Below are 19,972 nucleotides of genomic sequence, written 5' to 3' on the forward strand. Positions count from 1 at the left end.
AGCATTGCGGTCTTTTTCCTCATACAGGCCCTCCCAACACTTTCTCACAGCTTTAAAAAAAAAAGCCAGGATAAGTCATTGTTTAAGGATAAGTCATGGTTTTTGATGGCCAGAGAGGAAAACCTCATATTCAGCCACGAGTTTGCAGAGAGCCAGCAGCTTCTGTGTTTCCAAAGCAAATTTGCCCATGGGTCGTTTCTTTAAATTAACGGTTTTAAGGAACACGGTATTAGAAAGAGAGATTTCATGGTGCGACTTTGCAAACTCTGAAGAAAAGTGTGAACGGGAAGTGCCCAGCGAGCAGGGGAATGTCCTTCCCAAGCTGATTAAGACACCCACCCATTAGTCATCTAGGCACAAAATAAAACTAGCCACAGAGAAAGAGTTTCGGGACTCATTAGAAACAGACCTTGAGGGAACGAGAGACTTTGGTTTGAAGGAAGGCGAAGATCGGCGTTACAAAATCGCGCTCGCAAACTGGGCCCTGGAATATGGCATCCAGTTTTGGTCGCCACGATATTAAAAAAAAAGGGACGCCGAGACTCTGGAAAGAGTGCAGAGAAGAGCAGCAAAGAGGATTAGGTGGCTGGAGATCCACCACAGAAGATCACCAAAGAAGAGGGAGCCAAGCTATTCTCCAAAGCACCGGAAAGCAGGACAAGAAGCAATGGATGGAAACTAGTCAAGGAGAGAAGCAACCTGGAACTAAGGAGGAATTTCCTGAAAGTCAGAAAAATTAACCTGTGGAACGACCTGCCACCAGAAGTGGTGAATGCTCCAACACTGGAGGTTTTTAAGAAGAGACTGGACAGCCATTTGTCTGAAATGGTAGAGGGTTTCCTGCCTTAGCAGGGGGTTGGACTAGATGACCTCCAAGGTCCCTTCCAACATTATTATTATTATTATTATTATTATTATTATTATTATTATTATTATTATTATTATTATTATTATTATTATTATGTGCGTTTACGCTGCTCTTCTCTGCACTCTTACAAGAGTCTCAAACATTATTAAAAAAAAAGATGATTAAATGCCTGGAGACTAAAATATATGAAGAACGGTTGCAGGATTTGGGTACGGCCAGTTTAGAGAAAAGAAGGACTGGCGGGGTGGAGGGGGGTGGGGGGGGGTGGGGACAGGATAAACAGCATTCCAGTATTTGAGGGGCTGCCACAAAGAAGAGGAGGGGGGGTCAACTTATTCTCCAAAGCGCCAAAAGGAAGGCAAGAAACAACGGATGGAAACTGATCAAAGAGAGAAGCAACCTGGAATTAAGGAGAAACTTCCTAACAGTGAGGACAATTAATAGCTAGTCTTCAGAACTTGTGAATGCTCCCAACACTGGAGCTCTTTGAGAGCAGACTAGATAACCGTCTAGCTGAAATGGTATAGGATCTCCTGCCTGAGCAGGGGGTTGGACTAGAAGACCTCCAAGGTCCCTTCCAACTCTGCTCTTCTGTTAGAAACGCAATGATGAAAGCCAGGGAGATAGGTTCTGCGGGAAAGTTTGTGGCACGACACCCAAGTCTCCAGGAGTGCAGTGACTTCCAAAGGAAGAGGGGGACCAGGGCCTCTCTCGACAGATGGGAGGGACCGTGGAGGGCCTCTAGTCCAACCCCCTGGCCAAGGTAGAAGATTGCGGTGCCCTCCTTTCTTGAAGACCTCCAAACGGTGGAGGGACCTCCAGGTTCACGCGCCATCAGTGGAGGTCTTCAAGAAAGGATTGGGCAGCCATTTGACCGGAATGCCACAAGATCTTCTACCTTGGCCAGAGGAGGGGGGGTGGATTAGAAGGCCTCCACCATCCCTTCCAGCCCTAGGATTCTAGATCGCAAAGCCGAACGTCCACAAGGCTTCCTACAGGAAGAAAGGAAGAGCAACCTCTGGCTTACCTTAAGATGCAGAAGCAGGTCTTGGCCCCCGAGGACAAACGGCAGAAGCCGAACCTCTGTTTGCTGTCGATGTCCGTGAGGACAAAGGTGAAGTTCTGCCCCACCTGCCCCACCGTCAGGCTGGAAATGGAAAGAAGAAAGGGGTCCGTTAATAGCCCCTCTCCTTCAACCTTGCCAAGTCTCTCACTTAGGGGTGTCCAGCCTTGGCAACTGGTGGACTTCAACTCCCAGAATTCCATTCCATTCCATTCCATTCCATTCTTGTCCTCTCCTCCCCTCCCATTCCCTTCTCTCTCCTTCCCTTCTTCTCCTCTCCTCCAATCCCCTCCCCTTCCCTTCCATTCCGGGAGTTAAAGTCCGCAAGTCTTAAAGCCATCAAGGTTGGACGGCCCTGCATTAAACAGAGCTGGCTAAACTGCAGGCCTCTGTTCTGTACCAGCCTACTACCGGCCCTGCAGAAAAGGCAGGGACAACCCCTTTTACAAAACGGCAAGAGGCTGGAACTAAGCCTGCCAAATTTATTAACATAAAACAGAGCAAAACAAGACACGAACCATGAAACAGGAGCTATTCAAACAGTTGCCTTCGGCAAACCAGCCCTCCCACACATTCCCCTTTTAAACAGTTCAGGGCGTGGCTTCTCTCTGCCTCCTTCCGAGGTGCCCCATTGCCTTCCTCTGTTTACTCCTGATTGACTGCCTCCTGCGTCGGGCGTCCTTGAACAGGGCCAGCTGTGGGTCATCTTCATCCACACTGTCAGGCTCACACAGCTGGGTCTGCGTCGTAACCAGATGGGAGGGGCCTGGCTGAGGGCTCTGCGGAGCCTCAAGGCTATCCTCTGCAGGCTCTCCAACACCCGCCTCCTCCTCCTCTGAATCGTCCGACCCAACTGCCGAACCCACAGGCTGACCCTGAATCACAACAGCCTCCTCCGTTCTTACAACCGCTCCTTTAGCCACCGTTTAGACTTACAAAGCCACCGGGGGGAAAAAAACCCCAACTCACAACCATCATCCCAGCATCCCCATGGCCCTGGGATCAAAGTCCGGTAACCGGCATGCATTTACAACCATTGCAGCGTCCTGCAGCGATTGGCTTAATAACCATGACACAAAAAAGACCGTAAAACCGCCTTCATTAGGAATGGAAATTCTGCTTCCCGGTTGCGGTCGTAAGCCGAGGACCACCTGTATTCCTTTTGTGCCAAAAAAAAAAACCAACAACAGCCAATAGAAGTTTTCGGTTCAATTGCCTCCCTTGCAACGCCGCAAACAATATTGTCGAATCACGCTGGACGCGAGCTACGACTGGATAAAAGCAGGGTGCCTAACTAACGGCCCTGTAATTAGTAAAGGATACAACTCCGAGCAGCTTGAGCCCTCTTTCCTAAATAACAGTTTGTTTTATACCATAGGAGGAACCGATTACTTGTAGCCGGAATTTCCCGAGTGGCGTGCAGAGGGGGAAACGCATAATGTGTATTTTAATGTCTTTGTGGCTCTGCCAGGTCTTTCCATGAATGCCGCCCCCTCCCAACACACACACACACACACACACAAGGGAAAATTACAGCCCTGAGTTACCCCCCAGGGGAGACACCCCCCACACACTTTTGCATCCTATAGAAGAGCAAAGGGGGATTCCAAAGACAATGCACCCAAGAGGAGCGTTGCTGGAGAAAGAATGAACGCCAACTACACAAAGCCTCCGTGTAGGGTTCTTCCCTACAATACACAACCCCTGCTGGCTTGTCATCCTGGTCACAACCCTTTGAATATAGACGCAACGGAGCGGAGCAAACCCTTCCACTTCAAGCTTTGAGACGCTTCCCAAGACCGAGCAGCCACCGTGAGCTTCTTCTAGGAAAAGCCGTCTTTCTCAAGTTCTTCAGATGTTCTTCTCCCACGCTGAAGGTGCCAAGGCTTAGCCCGGACACAGGAGACTCCACTCTTCTGGCCCAATTTCAGAAGCGTCTCCCATCCCTGGCATCTTGAGCATGCCGCTTCTTCAAGGTCTGGTGGGCCTCAGAGGCCGTCAACTCCCCGCTCGGGGCAACCCCGATTAGGAGCTAAAGGACTTCTGTTTCCAAGATGGAGTTGGTGGAGGAGGCTCCAAGGCACCTTAAGCCGTATTCCAAATATGGACCTCTGGTGAGAAGCCACTCGGTCTCACCACCGCTTTCAAGAAAGGGTTCTTGGAGACCCGATGGACATCTGGGTCACCTGATTTGCAGAATTAAAAGGTAAATGTAAAGGTTCCCCCGCACATGCGTGCTAGTCGTTTCCAACTCTAGGGGCCAGTGCTCATCTCCGTTTCAAAGCCGAAGAGCCAGCGCTTGTCCGAGGACGTCTCCATGGTCATGTGGCCGGCTTGACTAGACGCCAAAGGCGCACGGAACGCTGTTACATTCCCACCGTAGTGGTCCCTATTTTTCTACTTGCATTTTTTACATGCTTTTGAACTGCTAGGTTGGCAGAAGCTGGGACGAGTAACAGGCGCTCACTCTGCTACGCGGCACTCGGGATTCGACCCGCCAAACTGCCGACCTTCCGATCGACAAGCTCAGCGTCCTAACCCCACTGAGCCACCGCGTCCCTTGCAGAATTACCCCACCACAAAAAAAAAACCCCACAAAAACCCGCAGTTTTAAAAACGACATGATGTTAACAGCAGAATGCAAATAACTTTCGAAGACAACTTCGTGGGAAATCATGGTGAATCTGACCGAAGCTGACCTGGCTGTTTGCTGATTCACGGTATGATTAAAACATTTGTTTATTCATTTATACTATAAAAATTTTTTAAAAATGCTAAAAGGACATAGTTGAAATCAGTGCTTTTTTTGTAAAAGAAAAAGGTGCTGGAACTCACACATGTCATACAACCCGCCTTGCCTACCCTACAACGTTCCATCCCAAAAAGGTGCCGGAACTCCATTCTGAGCGTTCTATGAGAAAAAAAGCCCTGGTTGAAATGATAGGGGAGGAAAAGAGAAGAGAAGGCCTTGACTTCCGACTGGTGCAGAATAAGAGAATGACATCAAACCTCAACTTTTTTTTTTACTTTTACATAATGGTATAAAGGAGCCGTTTCTTTTAACAACAAACCTACCTAATCGGTAAAACTCCAAATCAAAGTTTCATATACTTTTTTTCTTCCACCTCAAGCACAAAGCCCAGAAGTGGTTTCCGAGGAGCAAGAAAAGCGGTTGCGTTCTGTTCTTTAATCAAAAGGAGCCAGTTTAACCCTAACCCTGCTAATTCCATCGAGTTTTCGGCAGCCCTTCGTCCAACGGTGGGGATCAAAGGATTTGCGCATAAATTAAATTTGCGCACAGAGCCTTGGTGGAGCAGTGGGCTAATGCCTCCTTAAGTAACACCAGCTGCCTGCAATTAGTGCAGGTTCGAGTCCCACCAGGCTCAAGGTTGACTCAGCCTTCCATCCTTCCGAGGTAGGTAAAATGAGGACCCAGATTGTTGGGGGCAATTAAGCTGACTTTGTAATAATACCGCTTGGGGGGGGGCAAAAGCCCTAATAATATGGAGCCTTGGTGGAGCAGTGGGCTAATGCCTCCTTAAGTAACACCAGCTGCCTGCAATTAGTGCAGGTTCGAGTCCCACCAGGCTCAAGGTTGACTCAGCCTTCCATCCTTCCCAGGTAGGTAAAATGAGGACCCAGATTGTTGGGGGCAATTAAGCTGACTTTGTAATAATGCCGCTTGGGGTGTGTGTGAAAGCCCTAATAAGCAGGCATATACATAGAATGAAGGCTACTGCTAAGCTTGTAAGCCGCCCTGAGTCTTCGGAGAAGGGCGGGGTATAAATGGAATTAAAAAAAAAAAAAAATAAAGTAATCGATGAAAGCTTTTTTTAAAAAACAAAAAAACAAAACACTCCACTAAAGATTCTTAGGGGGGGGGGGGAGAAAAGGCGCTATTTTAAAACAGGTTGAGGAAGAAGCTTAAGGACGACAGGCTCTTTATTTATTTATTTATTATTTATTTATCGATTTAATTTGTCTACCGCCCTTCTCCCGAAGGACTCAGGGCGGTGAACATAATACATAATAAATACATAATACATAATAAATAATAAATACATCATAATACATAATAAAAAAACAAGATACAAAAATTAAAAAGTAATTAAACAGCAATTGCCCGTTAATAAATTAATACAGATTAAAAAGTTAAGATCAATTTATAAAACCCGACCCCATCCCATCAGGGCACAATTTTATTTACGTCGTTTTTTTTCTTTTTCTTTTTCTTTCGGATAATGTTTAGGAACTCGGCCTTACCTGTCCACGTAGAACGGGAAGCAGAACCGGGCCACCGTGGGCAGAATTTCCTGCGGAGAGAAAGGAAGGAGGGGAGAGGAAAGGAAGAGAAGGAGAGAGATAATTTAATCATCTAAAGGGACCAATAAATCTCACGTTAAGCACCGAAGCGCAATCTTGCAGCTTTGCCCCCGCAGAAACCAGAGACAGATGAAGAGAAATATGCTTTATCAATTACACACCAGAAGAGCCCGCCAGTCAATCATGGGAAAGAACAAACATGATCAAACTTCATTAAAAATGAAAAATTAATCAAGAGTCACACATGGGCAAGCAGCAAGCCCCCCCCCTGCGGTGGCCCTGGGAAGGAGGGGGGGGGCGACGGGGCTGGCCTGGTGCTAACTGGCCTCCGGGGAGGCTCTGCGACCCCCGCCAGATGGAGAACAGCAAGGCCACCAGGACCGGCCAGCTGGATCTTTGGGCCGATCCTTCTCCCCCTCCCCCTGCCCTTCCTCCCTTTCCACTGTTCCGCCTCCTCCTCCTCCTCCTCTTCCTCCTCCATCTCTATTCTCCTCCTCTTCCTCCCCCTCCCTCCTCCTCTTTCTATTCCTCCTCATCATCATTCCTCTTCCTCTTCCTCCCCCCTCCTCTTCCTCCTCCATCTCTATTCTCCTCTTCTTTCTCCTCCTGCCTCCTCTTCCTCCTCCTCCTCCCTTTCCACTATTCCTCCTCCTCCTCCTCCTCCTCCTCCTCCTCCTCCTCCATCTCTATCTCCTCCTCCTCTTCTTCCTCCTCTCACCTCTTCTTCCTCTTCCTCCTCCTCCATCTCTTACCTCCTCCTCCTCCTCCTCCCCCCTTTCCACTATTCCTCCTCCTCCTCCATCTCTATCTCTTCCTCCTCCCTCCTCTTCCTCCTCTCTCCTCTTCTTCCTCCTCCTCCTCCCTTTCCACTATTCCTCCTCTTCCTCCATCTCTATCTCCTCCTCCTCTTCCTCTCACCTCTTCTTCCTCTTCCTCCTCCTCCATCTCTTACCTCCTCCTCCTCCTCCCTTTCCACTATTCCTCCTCCTCCTCCTCCTCCATCTCTATCTTCTCCTCCTCCTCCTCTTCCTCCTCTCACCTTTTCTTCCTCTTCCTCCTCCTCCATCTCTTACCTCCTCCTCCTCCTCCTCCTCCCTTTCCACTATTCCTCCTCCTCCTCCTCCTCCTCCATCTCAATCTCTTCCTCCTCCCTCCTCCTCCTCCTCCATCTCTATCTCCTCCTCCTCCTCCTCTTCCTCCTCTCACCTTTTCTTCCTCTTCCTCCTCCTCTATCTCTTACCTCCTCCTCCTCCTCCTCCTCCTCCTCCTCCATCTCTATCTCTTCCTCCTCCCTCCTCTTCCTCCTCTCTCCTCCTCTCTCCTCCTCCTCCCCCCCTTCGCATCCTAGGAACCAGGTTGGCTGAGAAGCGAAAAGGCTTCTCCAACAGAGCAGAGCCTCCTGCACGGGGACCAGGAGATGGCTGGAGAGCTGTTCTCAGATCCCGGTCCTCGCGCCACCAGGGCAGGGGGATGTCCACGGAAGGAGTTTTTCACCATGCCAAAAAAAAAGAGAAGAAAAGGTGCCCAGAAAAGGTGCTATATAAGAAATTGCCTTGTGGGGTTGAAGTCTACTTTAATCAGCAGACATGACTGATGTCTTCTTCAACACTTTCAAAAGAAGTTCTTTCTTTTAACGGGTTTCAGGAGCTGAAGGTTTGGACAAAGTCTTCTCAAAAAGCACTTACCTCGTAGGAGGTTGAACCCTTGGAAGGAAAGGATGGCTGTGTGTAGAAACTTCTCTACGTATCTGCCTTCCTTTCTTCTTTCCCTGCTCTCATCTCTTTTTCCTCCCTCCCTCCCTCCCTCCCTCCGTTCCATCCATCCACTTTTTCCTCTCTCTCTCTCCCTCCCTCCATTCCTTCCTTCCTTCCCTTCTTTTCCTCCCTCCCTTCTTCCTACTTCTCTTCTTTCCTTCCCTCTTCTCCCCCTCTCCCTTGCTCCCTCCCTCCCTTTATTCCCTCTCTCTCTCTTCCCTTCCTTCTTTTCCTCCCTCCCTTCTTCCTACTTGTCTTCCTTCCTTCCCTCTTCTCCCTCGCTCGCTCGCTCCCTTTATTCCCTCCCTCTCTTCCCTTCCTTCTTTTCCTCCCTCCCTTCTTCCTACTTCTCTTCCTTCCCTCTTCTCCCTCTCCCTCGCTCCCTCCCTCCCTTTATTCCCTCTCTCTTCCCTTCCTTCTTTTCCTCCCTCCCTTCTTCCTACTTCTCTTCCTTCCCTCTTCTCCCTCTCCCTCGCTCCCTCCCTCCCTTTGTTCCCTCCCTCTCTTCCCTTCCTTCTTTTCCTCCCTCCCTTCTTCCTACTTGTCTTCTATCCCTCCCTCTCTACTCCCCCTCCCCTCCTCCCTCCCTTCCCCTCCCTCCCTCCCTCCCTCCCTTCCTTCCTTCCTTCCTTCCTTCCTTCCTTCCTTCCTTCCTTCCTTCCTTCCTTCCTTCCTTCTCTCCAAAACCAATCTGAGCTCGCTTGCTAAAATTACACATTGATTTACATAAGACAGAGCCCTTTCCAGACCGGTAATAATAAATTATGTGCTCATGGAATGGATGCTGCATGCTTCATTTATTTTTAAATCCACTTCCATTATTTAACCAACAAGCCACATCAATCTAATTGTCCATTTAATGGAGCTGAAAACATATTGACGCTCTGGCAAACCCCCCACCCCACCCGAGCCATTCAGTTGGGTCTTGCCCCATTCCTTCATGCTTGCAAAGTCAAATGCTCCCCTCAGATGACCTGGGGGAGATCCAGAGGCAAATGGGTGGAGGGGAGGGGGGGAGAACTAGCCACGTTAAAGGAGCTGGGCCTTAACGAAATATTTAAAACCAGAAAAGGGTGGAGGAGAAAGGGGCGCATTTCCTAAGAAAACTGGCCTTTGCAGAGTTCATAATTCCTCTTTGGGAAAACAAGAAGTGGATTTTCCAAGAGCCTTGGTGGAGCAGTGGGCTAATGCCTCCTTAAGTAACACCAGCTGCCTGCAATTAGTGCAGGTTCGAGTCCCACCAGGCTCAAGGTTGACTCAGCCTTCCATCCTTCCCAGGTAGGTAAAATGAGGACCCAGATTGTTGGGGGTCAATAAGCTGACTTTGTAATAATGCCGCTTGGGTGTGTGTGTGAAAGACCCTAATAAGCAGGCATATACATAGAATGAAGGCTACTGCTAAGCTTGTAAGCCGCCCTGAGTCTTCGGAGAAGGGCGGGATATAAATGGAATTAAAATAAAATAAATAAAAATAAAATAAATTTAGACCGCAGGAGAGTTAAAAGAATTGCTTGCGGCGGCTTGCAAAACGCATAGAATCCAGCAAACCAAATCTATTACCCGCCACACTATATAAAAAAAAAAGATGTTGAGACTCTAGAAAAAGTGCAGAGAAGAGCAACAAAGATGATCGGGGGGGGACTGGAGGCGAAAACACACGAAGAACGGTTGCAGGGATTGGGTACGTCGAGTTTAATGAAGAGAAGGATGAGGTGGGACAGGATAGCAGTCTTCCAGTATCTCAGGAGCTGCCCCAAAGAAGAGGGAGTCAAGCTATTGTCCAAAGCACTTTCTGAAGGCCGGACAAGAAGCAACGGATGGAAACTAACCAAGGAGAGAAGCAACCTAGAAATAAGGAGAATTTTTCTGACAGTCAGAACAATCAACCGGTGGAACAGAAGTTGCCTTCCGAAGTTGTGGCAGCTTCATCGCTGGAGCCTTTCAAGAACAGACAGGACTGTCATCTGTCAGAAATGGCGTAGGGAACCATTCTCGGTGGCCGGGAACTAGTCCATATGGGGCAACACAACGGATTGGCCAGACCCTGCACCGTCTTTGACGGCTACCCGGTCAACATACAGAGTTCACACCCGGTTAGAAGAACATCAACGGATGCTACTTGAGAAGCGTCGTCTCTTTCATCGTAGACCCAACACGGCAGACCTTCCCATGACAGAAGGCCAGAGACACACCTGAAGACACAGGTTCTCCATTCTGCCACTTAACGATCACAGAGTGGGAAGATCTGGGAGGTCTTCGAGTCCAGGGTCCCTCAACCTTGGCAGCTTTAAGACTTGTGGACTTCAGCTGGCTGAGGAATTCTGGGAATTGGAAGTCCACAAGTCTTAAAGTTGCCAAGGTTGAGGGACCCCTGTTTTAGTCCAACCCCCTGCTCAAGCAGGAGACCCTAGACCAGGGGTAGGCAACCTCGGCTCTTTTATGACTCGTGGACTTCAACTCCCAGAATTCCTGAGCCAGCTGTGCTGAGGGGAAAGGGAGAGTTTCCAAGCTGAGCCATGCTGGCTCAGGAATTCTGGGAGTTGAAGTCCACGAGTCATAAAAGAGCCATCAGTTATTCATTATTGGTTAGTAATTTAGTTATGTTTAAGGGGAGTTAAAGCGCGATAGAATTTAATACGTTTTTTTAGTTAGGTAGCATATTTTAGCTTAAGTTTGTAAAGTTAACACCCTGTATTCAGCTCTGGGAAGTTGGGGGGGGGAGGGTTAGGGAGGGCAAGGGGGAGGGGAGGGAGGGAGGTTTATGTTATTAAAAAATGTATTTTAAAACTTTTCAATTAAAAAAAAATAAAAAAATAAAAGAGCCAAGGTGGCCTACCCCTGAACTAGGTCTAGGCCCCTTCATGACTCGTGGACTTCAACTCCCAGAATTCCTGAGCCAGCCGTGCTGAGGGGAAAGGGAGAGGTTTCCAAGCTGAGCCATGCTGGCTCAGGAATTCTGGGAGTTGAAGTCCACGAGTCATGAGGGGGCCATAGTTCCCCCATGCTGGCTCAGGAATTCTGGGAGTTGAAGTCCACGAGTCATGAAGGGGCCACAGTTCCCCCATGCTGGCTCAGGAATTCTGGGAGTTGAAGTCCACGAGTCATGAAGGGGCCACAGTTCCCCCATGCTGCCTCAGGAATTCTGGGAGTTGAACTCCATGAGTCATGAAGGGGCCATAGTTCCCCCATGCTGCCTCAGGAATTCTGGGAGTTGAAGTCCACGAGTCATGAAGGGGCCACAGTTCCCCCATGCTGCCTCAGGAATTCTGGGAGTTGAACTCCATGAGTCATGAAGGGGCCATAGTTCCCCCATGCTGCCTCAGGAATTCTGGGAGTTGAAGTCCACGAGTCATGAAGGGGCCATAGTTCCCCCATGCTGGCTCAGGAATTCTGGGAGTTGAAGTCCACGAGTCATGAAGGGGCCACAGTTCCCCCATGCTGGCTGAGGAATTCTGGGAGTTGAAGTCCACGAGTCATGAAGGGGCCATAGTTCCCCCATGCTGGCTCAGGAATTCTGGGAGTTGAAGTCCACGAGTCATGAAGGGGCCACAGTTTCCCCCATGCTGGCTCAGGAATTCTGGGAGTCGAAGTCCACGAGTCATGAAGGGGCCAAAGTTCCCCCATGCTGGCTCAGGAATTCTGGCAGTTGAAGTCCACAAGTCATGAAGGGGCCACAGTTTCCCCCATGCTGACTCTGGAATTCTGGGAGTCGAAGTCCACGAGTCATGAAGGGGCCACAGTTCCCCCATGCTGGCTCAGGAATTCTGGGAGTTGAAGTCCACGAGTCATGAAGGGGCCACAGTTCCCCCCATGCTGGCTCAGGAATTCTGGGAGTTGAAGTCCACGAGTCATGAAGGGGCCATAGTTCCCCCATGCTGGCTCAGGAATTCTGGGAGTTGAAGTCCACAAGTCATGAAGGGGCCACAGTTTCCCCCATGCTGGCTCAGGAATTCTGGGAGTCGAAGTCCACGAGTCATGAAGGGGCCAAAGTTCCCCCATGCTGGCTCAGGAATTCTGGCAGTTGAAGTCCACGAGTCATGAAGGGGCCACAGTTTCCCCCATGCTGACTCTGGAATTCTGGGAGTCGAAGTCCACGAGTCATGAAGGGGCCACAGTTCCCCCATGCTGACTCTGGAATTCTGGGAGTTGAAGTCCACGAGTCATGAAGGGGCCACAGTTCCCCCCATGCTGGCTCAGGAATTCTGGGAGTTGAAGTCCACGAGTCATACAAGAGCCAAGGTGGCCTAGCCCTGGCCTAGACCATTTCAGATTGGATGGCTGTCCAATCTCTTCTTAAACACCTCCAGCGACGGAGCACCCACCGCTTCTGGAGGCAGGTTGTTCTCCTGGCGAATCGTCCTCACTGTCAGGAAACTTCTCCTTAGTTCTCGGGTGCTTCTCTCCTCAACGCGTTACCATTTCACATCCCCGGCCAGCAAACGGAGGAACGGCTATTTTCCTCGGGAGAACCTTTGCATTGGCTCGAATCTAGCCACTCGCCAAGTTTATGCCCTTTTGTTTTTAATTTATTTTTACATGCGGTTTCACGCTTAACATTTTAATGAGCTCCGGGGGACGGGAGACAGGGAAAGAGAAATCCATACCGGGCCAGTCACTGCCCTTGAAACACAAAGCGCCTGCCGCTCTCTCCCACAGGATCCAGCCTTACTGTCTGAACCCCTGGCCCTCGGATATTTGCCACCTGGCTCTAAGCCCGTCTCCCCACCCCACCCCACCCCGCCCGCTGCCCCTTCTCTGGTTCCCCTTCCTTTTCATAATCAAAACACGGCTGACATCCTAATCCCAGGTGGGTCTTCTGAAAACCCTTCCCATCGATCCCGCGGACAACGCATCGGAGACATCGATTGGGCTGGATTTCGGCACCAAAGTTTTCAAAATAAATGAGCCGCAGCGACAGAACGGCTGCTCCCTTGGGGGACGGACACACACATGCACACACACACACACACACATATATACACACCGAGCAACAGAGAGAGGAGACTGAAGCCCGCCCGGCTTCCTCTTGCCGGGGTGGTGGGGGAAAAAAAGGTTCACAAAACGAGTCCACTCACTCTTCACGATTCTCTAGCTGGATGACACAGCTCAAGACAAGGAGAAGGGGAGATGCTTGCCTAGCCAAGCAGGAAACGTCAGGTGTGACTAGGAAGTCGAGTCAAGAGCGAAGGTTCTCGAGAAGAAGGCTCAACCGTCTTCTACATGGACATCTTTGAATGGAGAAAGGAAAGGGGAGAGGCCTTGATCGGGTCAATGAGAAATGGGCCATTTCTTTCTCAAGAGAAGACCTGCATGTAGAATAGATCAATTATGGCTGTGAAGTTTAGAGTAGAGTAGAGTAGAGTAGAGTAGAGTAGAGTAGAGTAGAGTAGAGTAGAGTAGAGTAGAGTAGAGTAGAATAGAGCTGGAAGGGACCTTGGAGGTCTTCTAGTCCAGTCCCCTGCTCAAGCAGGAGGTCCTGACCTATACCACCTCAGTCTCTTTTTAAAAACTTTTTAAAACCTCCAGCGATGGAGCGCCCACAACCTCTGGTGGCAAGCTGTTCCACTGGTTGATTGTCCTCACTGTCAGGAAGTTTCTCCTTAATTCCAGGTTGCTTCTCTCTTTGGTCAGCTTCCAACCATTCTTGAAAACTCCAGTGTGTTAAGAATGGGGGAACCAATAAGAAGCTAAAATCTTGCTTTAAGAGTCTGGTCGAAAATACATTATGTGGTTAAAGAAAATGTTAAGAAAACATGTTGAATTTTACGCCGGAACTATTTGTTTCAGGTCGAACCTCCAGAAAACTCTGATAAAGTGCGTGTCTATTTAATATTACATGTACTAACAAGCACCAAAGATTACATTTGCACAGTGTTGGGAGAATGAAGAAACGCTAGTCGAAGAAGACCTAGTTAAGAAAATTTTGGACTGTGCGGAAATGGATAGGCTTACACTGAAAATGAAAGGAAAAGAAGATATAGTATATTTCCAAACATGGGACGCTTTTTACCAATGGCTAGAAAAACGGAATAGAGAGTAAGAATGGAAAATGTATTGTTATTAAGTTAACTATGTGAACCTAGGCAACATGTTGTTTATTAAGCAATGATTGGTAATTATATATTTTTTAATTATAGAGATATAGATATAGATATATAGATATGTAGAGGGAGATAGATAGAGAGATAGAGAGATGATAGATAGATAGATAGATAGATAGATAGATAGATAGATAGATAGATAGATATGGAGAGAGAGAGATGGATAGAATGATAGATAAATAGATAATAGATGGAGATAGAGATGATAGATGAACAGAGATAGAGAGAGATAGATAGATAGATAGATAGATAGATAGATAGATAGATAGATAGATAGATAGATAGATGATAGATAGATAGAGACACAGAGAGAGATGATAGATAGATAGATAGATAGATAGAGAGAGAGAGAGAGAGAGAGAGAGAATGATAGAGAGAGAGAGAGATGGAGATAAGAGATAGAGATGATAGATAGATGATAGATAGATGATAGATAGATAGATAGATAGATAGATAGATAGATAGATAGATAGATAGATAGAGATAGATAGAGATAGAGAGAATGATAGAGAGAGAGAGAGAGAGATGGAGATAAGAGATAGAGATGATAGATAGATAGATAGATAGATAGATAGATAGATAGATAGATAGATAGATAGATAGATAGAGACAGAGAGAGAGATGATAGAGAGAGATGGAGATAGAGAGATGATAGATGAATAGAGATAGATAGAGACAGAGATGAGAGAGAGAGATGGAGATAGAGAGATTAGATAGATAGATAGATAGATAGATAGATAGATAGATAGATACAGAGAGAGATGAGAGAGAGAGAGATGGAGAGAGAGAGAGAGAGAGAGAGAGAGAGATAAAAAGAAGCTAAATCTTGGTTCTCCTACCATGCAATGCCCTCTTTATTTCATATCCCTTCTGTCACTCTGTTAGATCAGGGGTCCCCAAGCCCTGGGCCGTAGACGAGTACCGGTCCATGGCAGGCCAGCAACCGGTCCGCACAAAGAAGCAAAGCTCATCCACGTGGGAAAACCTCTCTCCACAGAACCGGTCCCTTATGCCCAAAAGGTTGGGGGTCTCTGTGTTTGCTTCCAGCTCCTTCTTCCTTAACAAAAAGGGACTTACGACCGTTTTTCACCCTTACGACCGTTGTCCCGGCCACACGATTTACATTCGGATGCTTGGCGACGGACTCAGGTTTACGATGGCGCCAGTGTCCCGGGCGTCATGCGATCCCCTTTTTGCAAACCTTTGGACAAGCAAGGACAAGCGGAGGAAGCGTAGCGACCGCGTGGCTCACTGAACAACTTCACACACACGCGCGCGATTCGCTTAACAATCCTGGCAAGCGAGATTGTGACACGGGGCAAGTCAAGAGTTACCTGAAATCCATCCGGTCTCAGGAAGAAAAAAAAAAACATTTCCCCCCCCCCAACAAGCTTTGAAAATATTTCGATTTTTAAAAATGCCGTTCTCAAATGGTAAACAGATGGGCAGCTTTAGACGTTCCCGGTTGGAGCTGCTGTCTGTGTGCGTGTTTTGTGTGTGTGTGTGTGTGTGTTTGTGTGTGTCCGTGTAGAACTCTTGTTCATTACCAGTTTTGACAATCCTTGAATTTTTAAATTTAATTGGGCCTGTGCCTTGAAATCTACCCCCTAAGGCCGCCAGTCCTTTCAATCTCGCTTGGCCATTACTCAGTGGAAAGGGCTCCCCCCCCTCCGGAGGTTTGCTTCCCGATACAACACAAGCCAAAGCGGAAATAATGGCTCTGCCTTGAATTCAGCGCTTGGTGGCCTTCCTTCTCCTGGGACCCAAGGCTGGCAGATGTGATCTTCCAAATCCAGGCTGGATTTGCAAAGAAAAGAGCCGGCGGGATCTGCCGAGCCCTCCTTCTCTGCGTTGTGGCAGGAAAACATAAAAAGCAGCATGCTAACACACACACACACACACACACACACACACACACACACACACACACACACAGACACACGTATTCTCTCTCTCTCTCTCTTCCTCTCTCTCTCCTTCTTTTTCTCTCTCCTTCTCTCTCTCTTTCTCCCCCCTCTCTCTTTCCATTTCTTTCTCCTTCCCTCTTTCTCTCTCCCCCTCTCCTCCGTTCTCTCTCTTCCTCTCTCCCTCCTTCTCTCTCTCTCTCTCCCCCTTTCTCTTCTCTCCCGCTCTTTCTCCTTCCCTTTCTCTCTCTCTCTCTCTCTCTCTCCTTTCTCTCCGATGGCTCCAGGTTTCCAGGTTCCATAAAATATAGACAGGTAACCCACAACTTAATGACCAATCAAGAGTTCCAATAGCCTCAAAACAGGCTGTAAAGCACTTCCGTGTCAGTCCCCCCCCCCGCCCGACTGAATTTCGGGCATTTAGCAACTGGCCGGCATTTATGACCAGACCCAGTGTCCTGCAGTCATACAACTGCAATTGGCAATGTTTTTTGTATACACACACATACACACACACAGACACACACACACACACACATATACATATACACATACACACACACACACACACACACACACACACACACACACACATGTTCGGGAGAATTGGATTCACACTTATGACTGGTGATTCATTTAACGGCCATTTAAACGTAGGCTTAAAAATGCAGTAAAGAGAGTTATCAAACAGGGTCTGGTGGGAGAGGTGCCTCTCATCATGGTTTACAATGGAAATTCCGGTCCTAGTGGAAGACCACCTGTCCTTGCATCTAAAGAGCCGAGTTCAAGTTCACCTCCATAGCATTTTTCATCCGGTATTTCAAAAAAAAAAAAAAAAGCAACAGAGAAGCCGGCATTTTGGGATGCAGATTTTTCTAACTACGTGAAGAGAATTAAGATATACTTTTAGAAGACACTAAGCTACTAAACTACCAGGGGTTAAACCAACGTTGGTTTGACTATAGAGTTCCACTGGTTTCTATTAGGAGTAGAAACCACTGGCGCTCTATAGTTAAACCAGCCTTTTTGGATCATCCTTCATCCTTGTGATACTGAACGCCACGGACTTAATCAGCAACCTCCCTCCCTTAAAAGGGTGTGTGTGTGTGTGTGTGTGTACATACACACACACACATACATATATATACATGTGTGTGTGTGTGCATGCATGCGTGCGTGTGTATGTGTGTGTATTCATAATAGTAAAGTTGGAAGGGGCCTTGGAGGTCTTCTAGTCCAACCCCCTGCTCAGGCTCTTCTTAAAAGCTTCCAGTATTGGAGCATTCACCGCTTCTGGAGGCAGGTAGTTCCACTGGTTAATCGTTCGGGAAATTTCTCCTTCGTTCTAGGTTGCTTCTCTCCTTGGTTAGTTTCCATCCGTTGCTTCTTGTCCTGCCTTCGGGCGCTTTGGAAAATATTTTGTGTGTGTGTATGTGTGTGTGTGTGTTTTATATATATATATAAAACTCATCAACCCCCTGCCCCCCCCAACAAGCCAAAAGATTGTCCTTCTCACTCTAAACCGCCCGATAAAAGCAGCAAATCATTTCGTACAAATTCCCCAAACATTTATTTAAGCTTTTTGGGGCAAGTTGCCCTCCTCCGAAAGCATGAAACTGGAAAGGGAGGGGGAAATTGGAAGCGAGGTGGGGAGATGATGTGAAGGACAGCTTAATGGCTCTCTTCTGCCCCCCCCCCACCACCACCACCCTTGCATTAATATTCAGAAGGAAGATTAAGGGGGTCCCTGGTCTTCAAAATCCACATAGAATTGCCAAGAACAAAACCAACAAGGAGAGCAGATGTTAGACAATGTAGCACGGGCCCCCTCCCCTCCCTCTTTTCCTCTCCTCCCCCCCCCGCTCCCCCCACACACCTTTCGGCTGCGCTTAAGGCCCTTTCATCCCCCTCCCCTTTTCCGCGCCACCCCCACCCCCACCCCCACAGGTCATTCAAGGATTCTCCTATAGGTTTTTTCATTTGTGGGCAAAAATGGCAAGCCGGCTTTTTCTCCAGCCTCCAAAGTTCCTGTTCAAAGAGCTTTATGCAAATTCTGCTTCCTTCCAGCTACCCCAACACCGCCACCCCGATCTCTGCGAAGCCCCCCCAAAAAAGGGGGAGAAAAAGGCCTCTGCTTAAGCAGGCAGGGGACACACACGGCAAGTCCCGGATTTCATTTCTGCAGGACCAGGTTGTTGGGGGGGTTTTTTTGCCGCAGGGCCCGGCTGGCTATTTTGACAGAGGACGCCGCCAGACAGTGAGGATTAGTCGAGCTTGTTTAGCTAAACTCAGAAATCAAGGCCTTCTCTGGGATGATGGGCAGACGCAGCCACCGTTGAGGGTCCCAGCTGCTGCCTTCTTTCCACCCACAGAACAACTGGAGAAGCGGGGTAGCTATCTCAGCCACAGGCCAGCTCCGGTGCCTAAGTCCAAAATTAGAGGCTGCTCCAAAAGGACTTTGGTGTTAGTCTTACTGCTGAAACGAGGGAGCTGCAGCGAGTGGTTTGGAAGCGTTATCCAAGCACACACCGTGCCAGGAGTTTGACAAAGACAGCCAGTTGGCACAGCTGCAGAACAGAACAGAATACAGAATAGAGAACCCAGAATACAGACTAGGTTACGGAAGAAAATAGATAACAGGAGAATAGAATAGAATAGAATAGAATAGAATAGAATAGAATAGAATAGAATAGAATAGAATAGAATAGAATAGAATAGAATAGAATAGAATAGAATAGAATAGAATAGAATAGAATAGAACAGAACAGAACAGAACAGAACAGAACAGAATAGAATAGAATAGAATAGAATAGAATAGAATAGATGATAGAGAATAGAATAGATGATAGAGAATAGAATAGATGATAGAGAATAGAATAGATGATAGAGTGGGCGCACCAGACCTGTGGAACCGCTTGCCGGTTGAGCTCCGGATGGCCCCCCGACCTTCGCTCCTTCCGGCGCGATCTAAAAACGTATTTATTTGAGCAATCCGACCTGGTTTGATGGGTTAGGGCAGGGGTTTTAATATGTTTTTAATTATTGTTTTAAATTTGGGCATTATATTTAATCGTTTTTTAACTTTTGTATTCTGTTTTTATATTTATTGCCCTGTACACCGCCCTGACTCCTTCGGGAGAAGGGCGGTATAAAAACATAATAAATAAATAAATAAATAGAGAATAAGAATAAGAATAAGAATAGAATAGAATAGAATAGAATAGAATAGAATAGAATAGAATAGAATAGAATAGAATAGAATAGAATAGAATAGAATAGAATAGAATAGAATAGAATAGATGATAGAGCATAGAATAGAATAGAATAGAATAGAATAGAATAGAATAGAATGGAATAGAATGGAATGGAATAGAATAGAATGGAATGGAATGGAATGGAATGGAATGGAATGGAATGGAATGGAATGGAATGGAATGGAATATGGAATATGGAATATGGAATATATAGAATATAGAACAGAATGGAATATACAATATAAAATATAGAATATAGAACATAGAACATAAAATAGAATATAGAATACAGAATACAGAATATTGAACAGAATAGAATATAGAATATGGAATATAAATATATAATACAGAACAGAATGGAATATCAAATATGGAATATAGAATAGAAACTATGGAATGCAATGTTCTCTGAGCTTGTGGGTTGGTTTCCAAACGTTGCGTTACCAGGCTAGGAACCTCTTCAGCGGAGTTTAAGGGATGTCAGTGTTCTTCTGCTTATAAAGGCTTCAGTTGTGGGTGTGTCAAGTGAGGGTCTTGTGATGGGTCAGGTGTGAGTCATTAGGGAGTCTTGGGATGGGTCTCCTACACATCTCTTAGGAGAGCTCTTCTGGCTTGGAAGCTAAGTGGGATCTGGCCTGGTTCATACTTGGATGGGCAACCCCCAAGCCCCGTTAGGGCTGTAGTCTCTCCTGGGAAGCAGACAAA

General features: G+C 47.4%; 2 protein-coding genes across 2 annotated transcripts in view; both read right to left on the bottom strand.

Annotated features, from left to right (window-relative positions):
* Window positions 1–189, bottom strand: part of LOC308674736 (DENN domain-containing protein 1A-like) — a gene marked incomplete at its 5' end in the record, with an annotated part of 40,047 nt that extends 39,858 nt beyond the window's left edge. Inside the window, one exon of the mRNA XM_081339467.1 lies at window positions 124–189. Coding sequence (XP_081195593.1) covers window positions 124–189 — 66 coding nt within the window. The remainder of the gene's footprint in view (window positions 1–123) is intronic.
* The window catches only part of DENND1A (DENN domain containing 1A), a gene marked incomplete at its 5' end in the record, with an annotated part of 212,348 nt that overhangs the window by 147,244 nt on the left and 45,132 nt on the right, over window positions 1–19,972 (bottom strand). Inside the window, 2 exons of the mRNA XM_081339477.1 lie at window positions 1,896–2,015; window positions 6,195–6,244. Of these exons, the coding sequence (XP_081195603.1) occupies window positions 1,896–2,015; window positions 6,195–6,244 (170 nt within the window). The remainder of the gene's footprint in view (window positions 1–1,895; window positions 2,016–6,194; window positions 6,245–19,972) is intronic.

The sequence above is a fragment of the Vipera berus genome, assembly GCF_964194415.1.
Source record: "Vipera berus genome assembly, chromosome: 15".
NCBI classification, from domain to species: Eukaryota; Metazoa; Chordata; class Lepidosauria; order Squamata; family Viperidae; genus Vipera; species Vipera berus.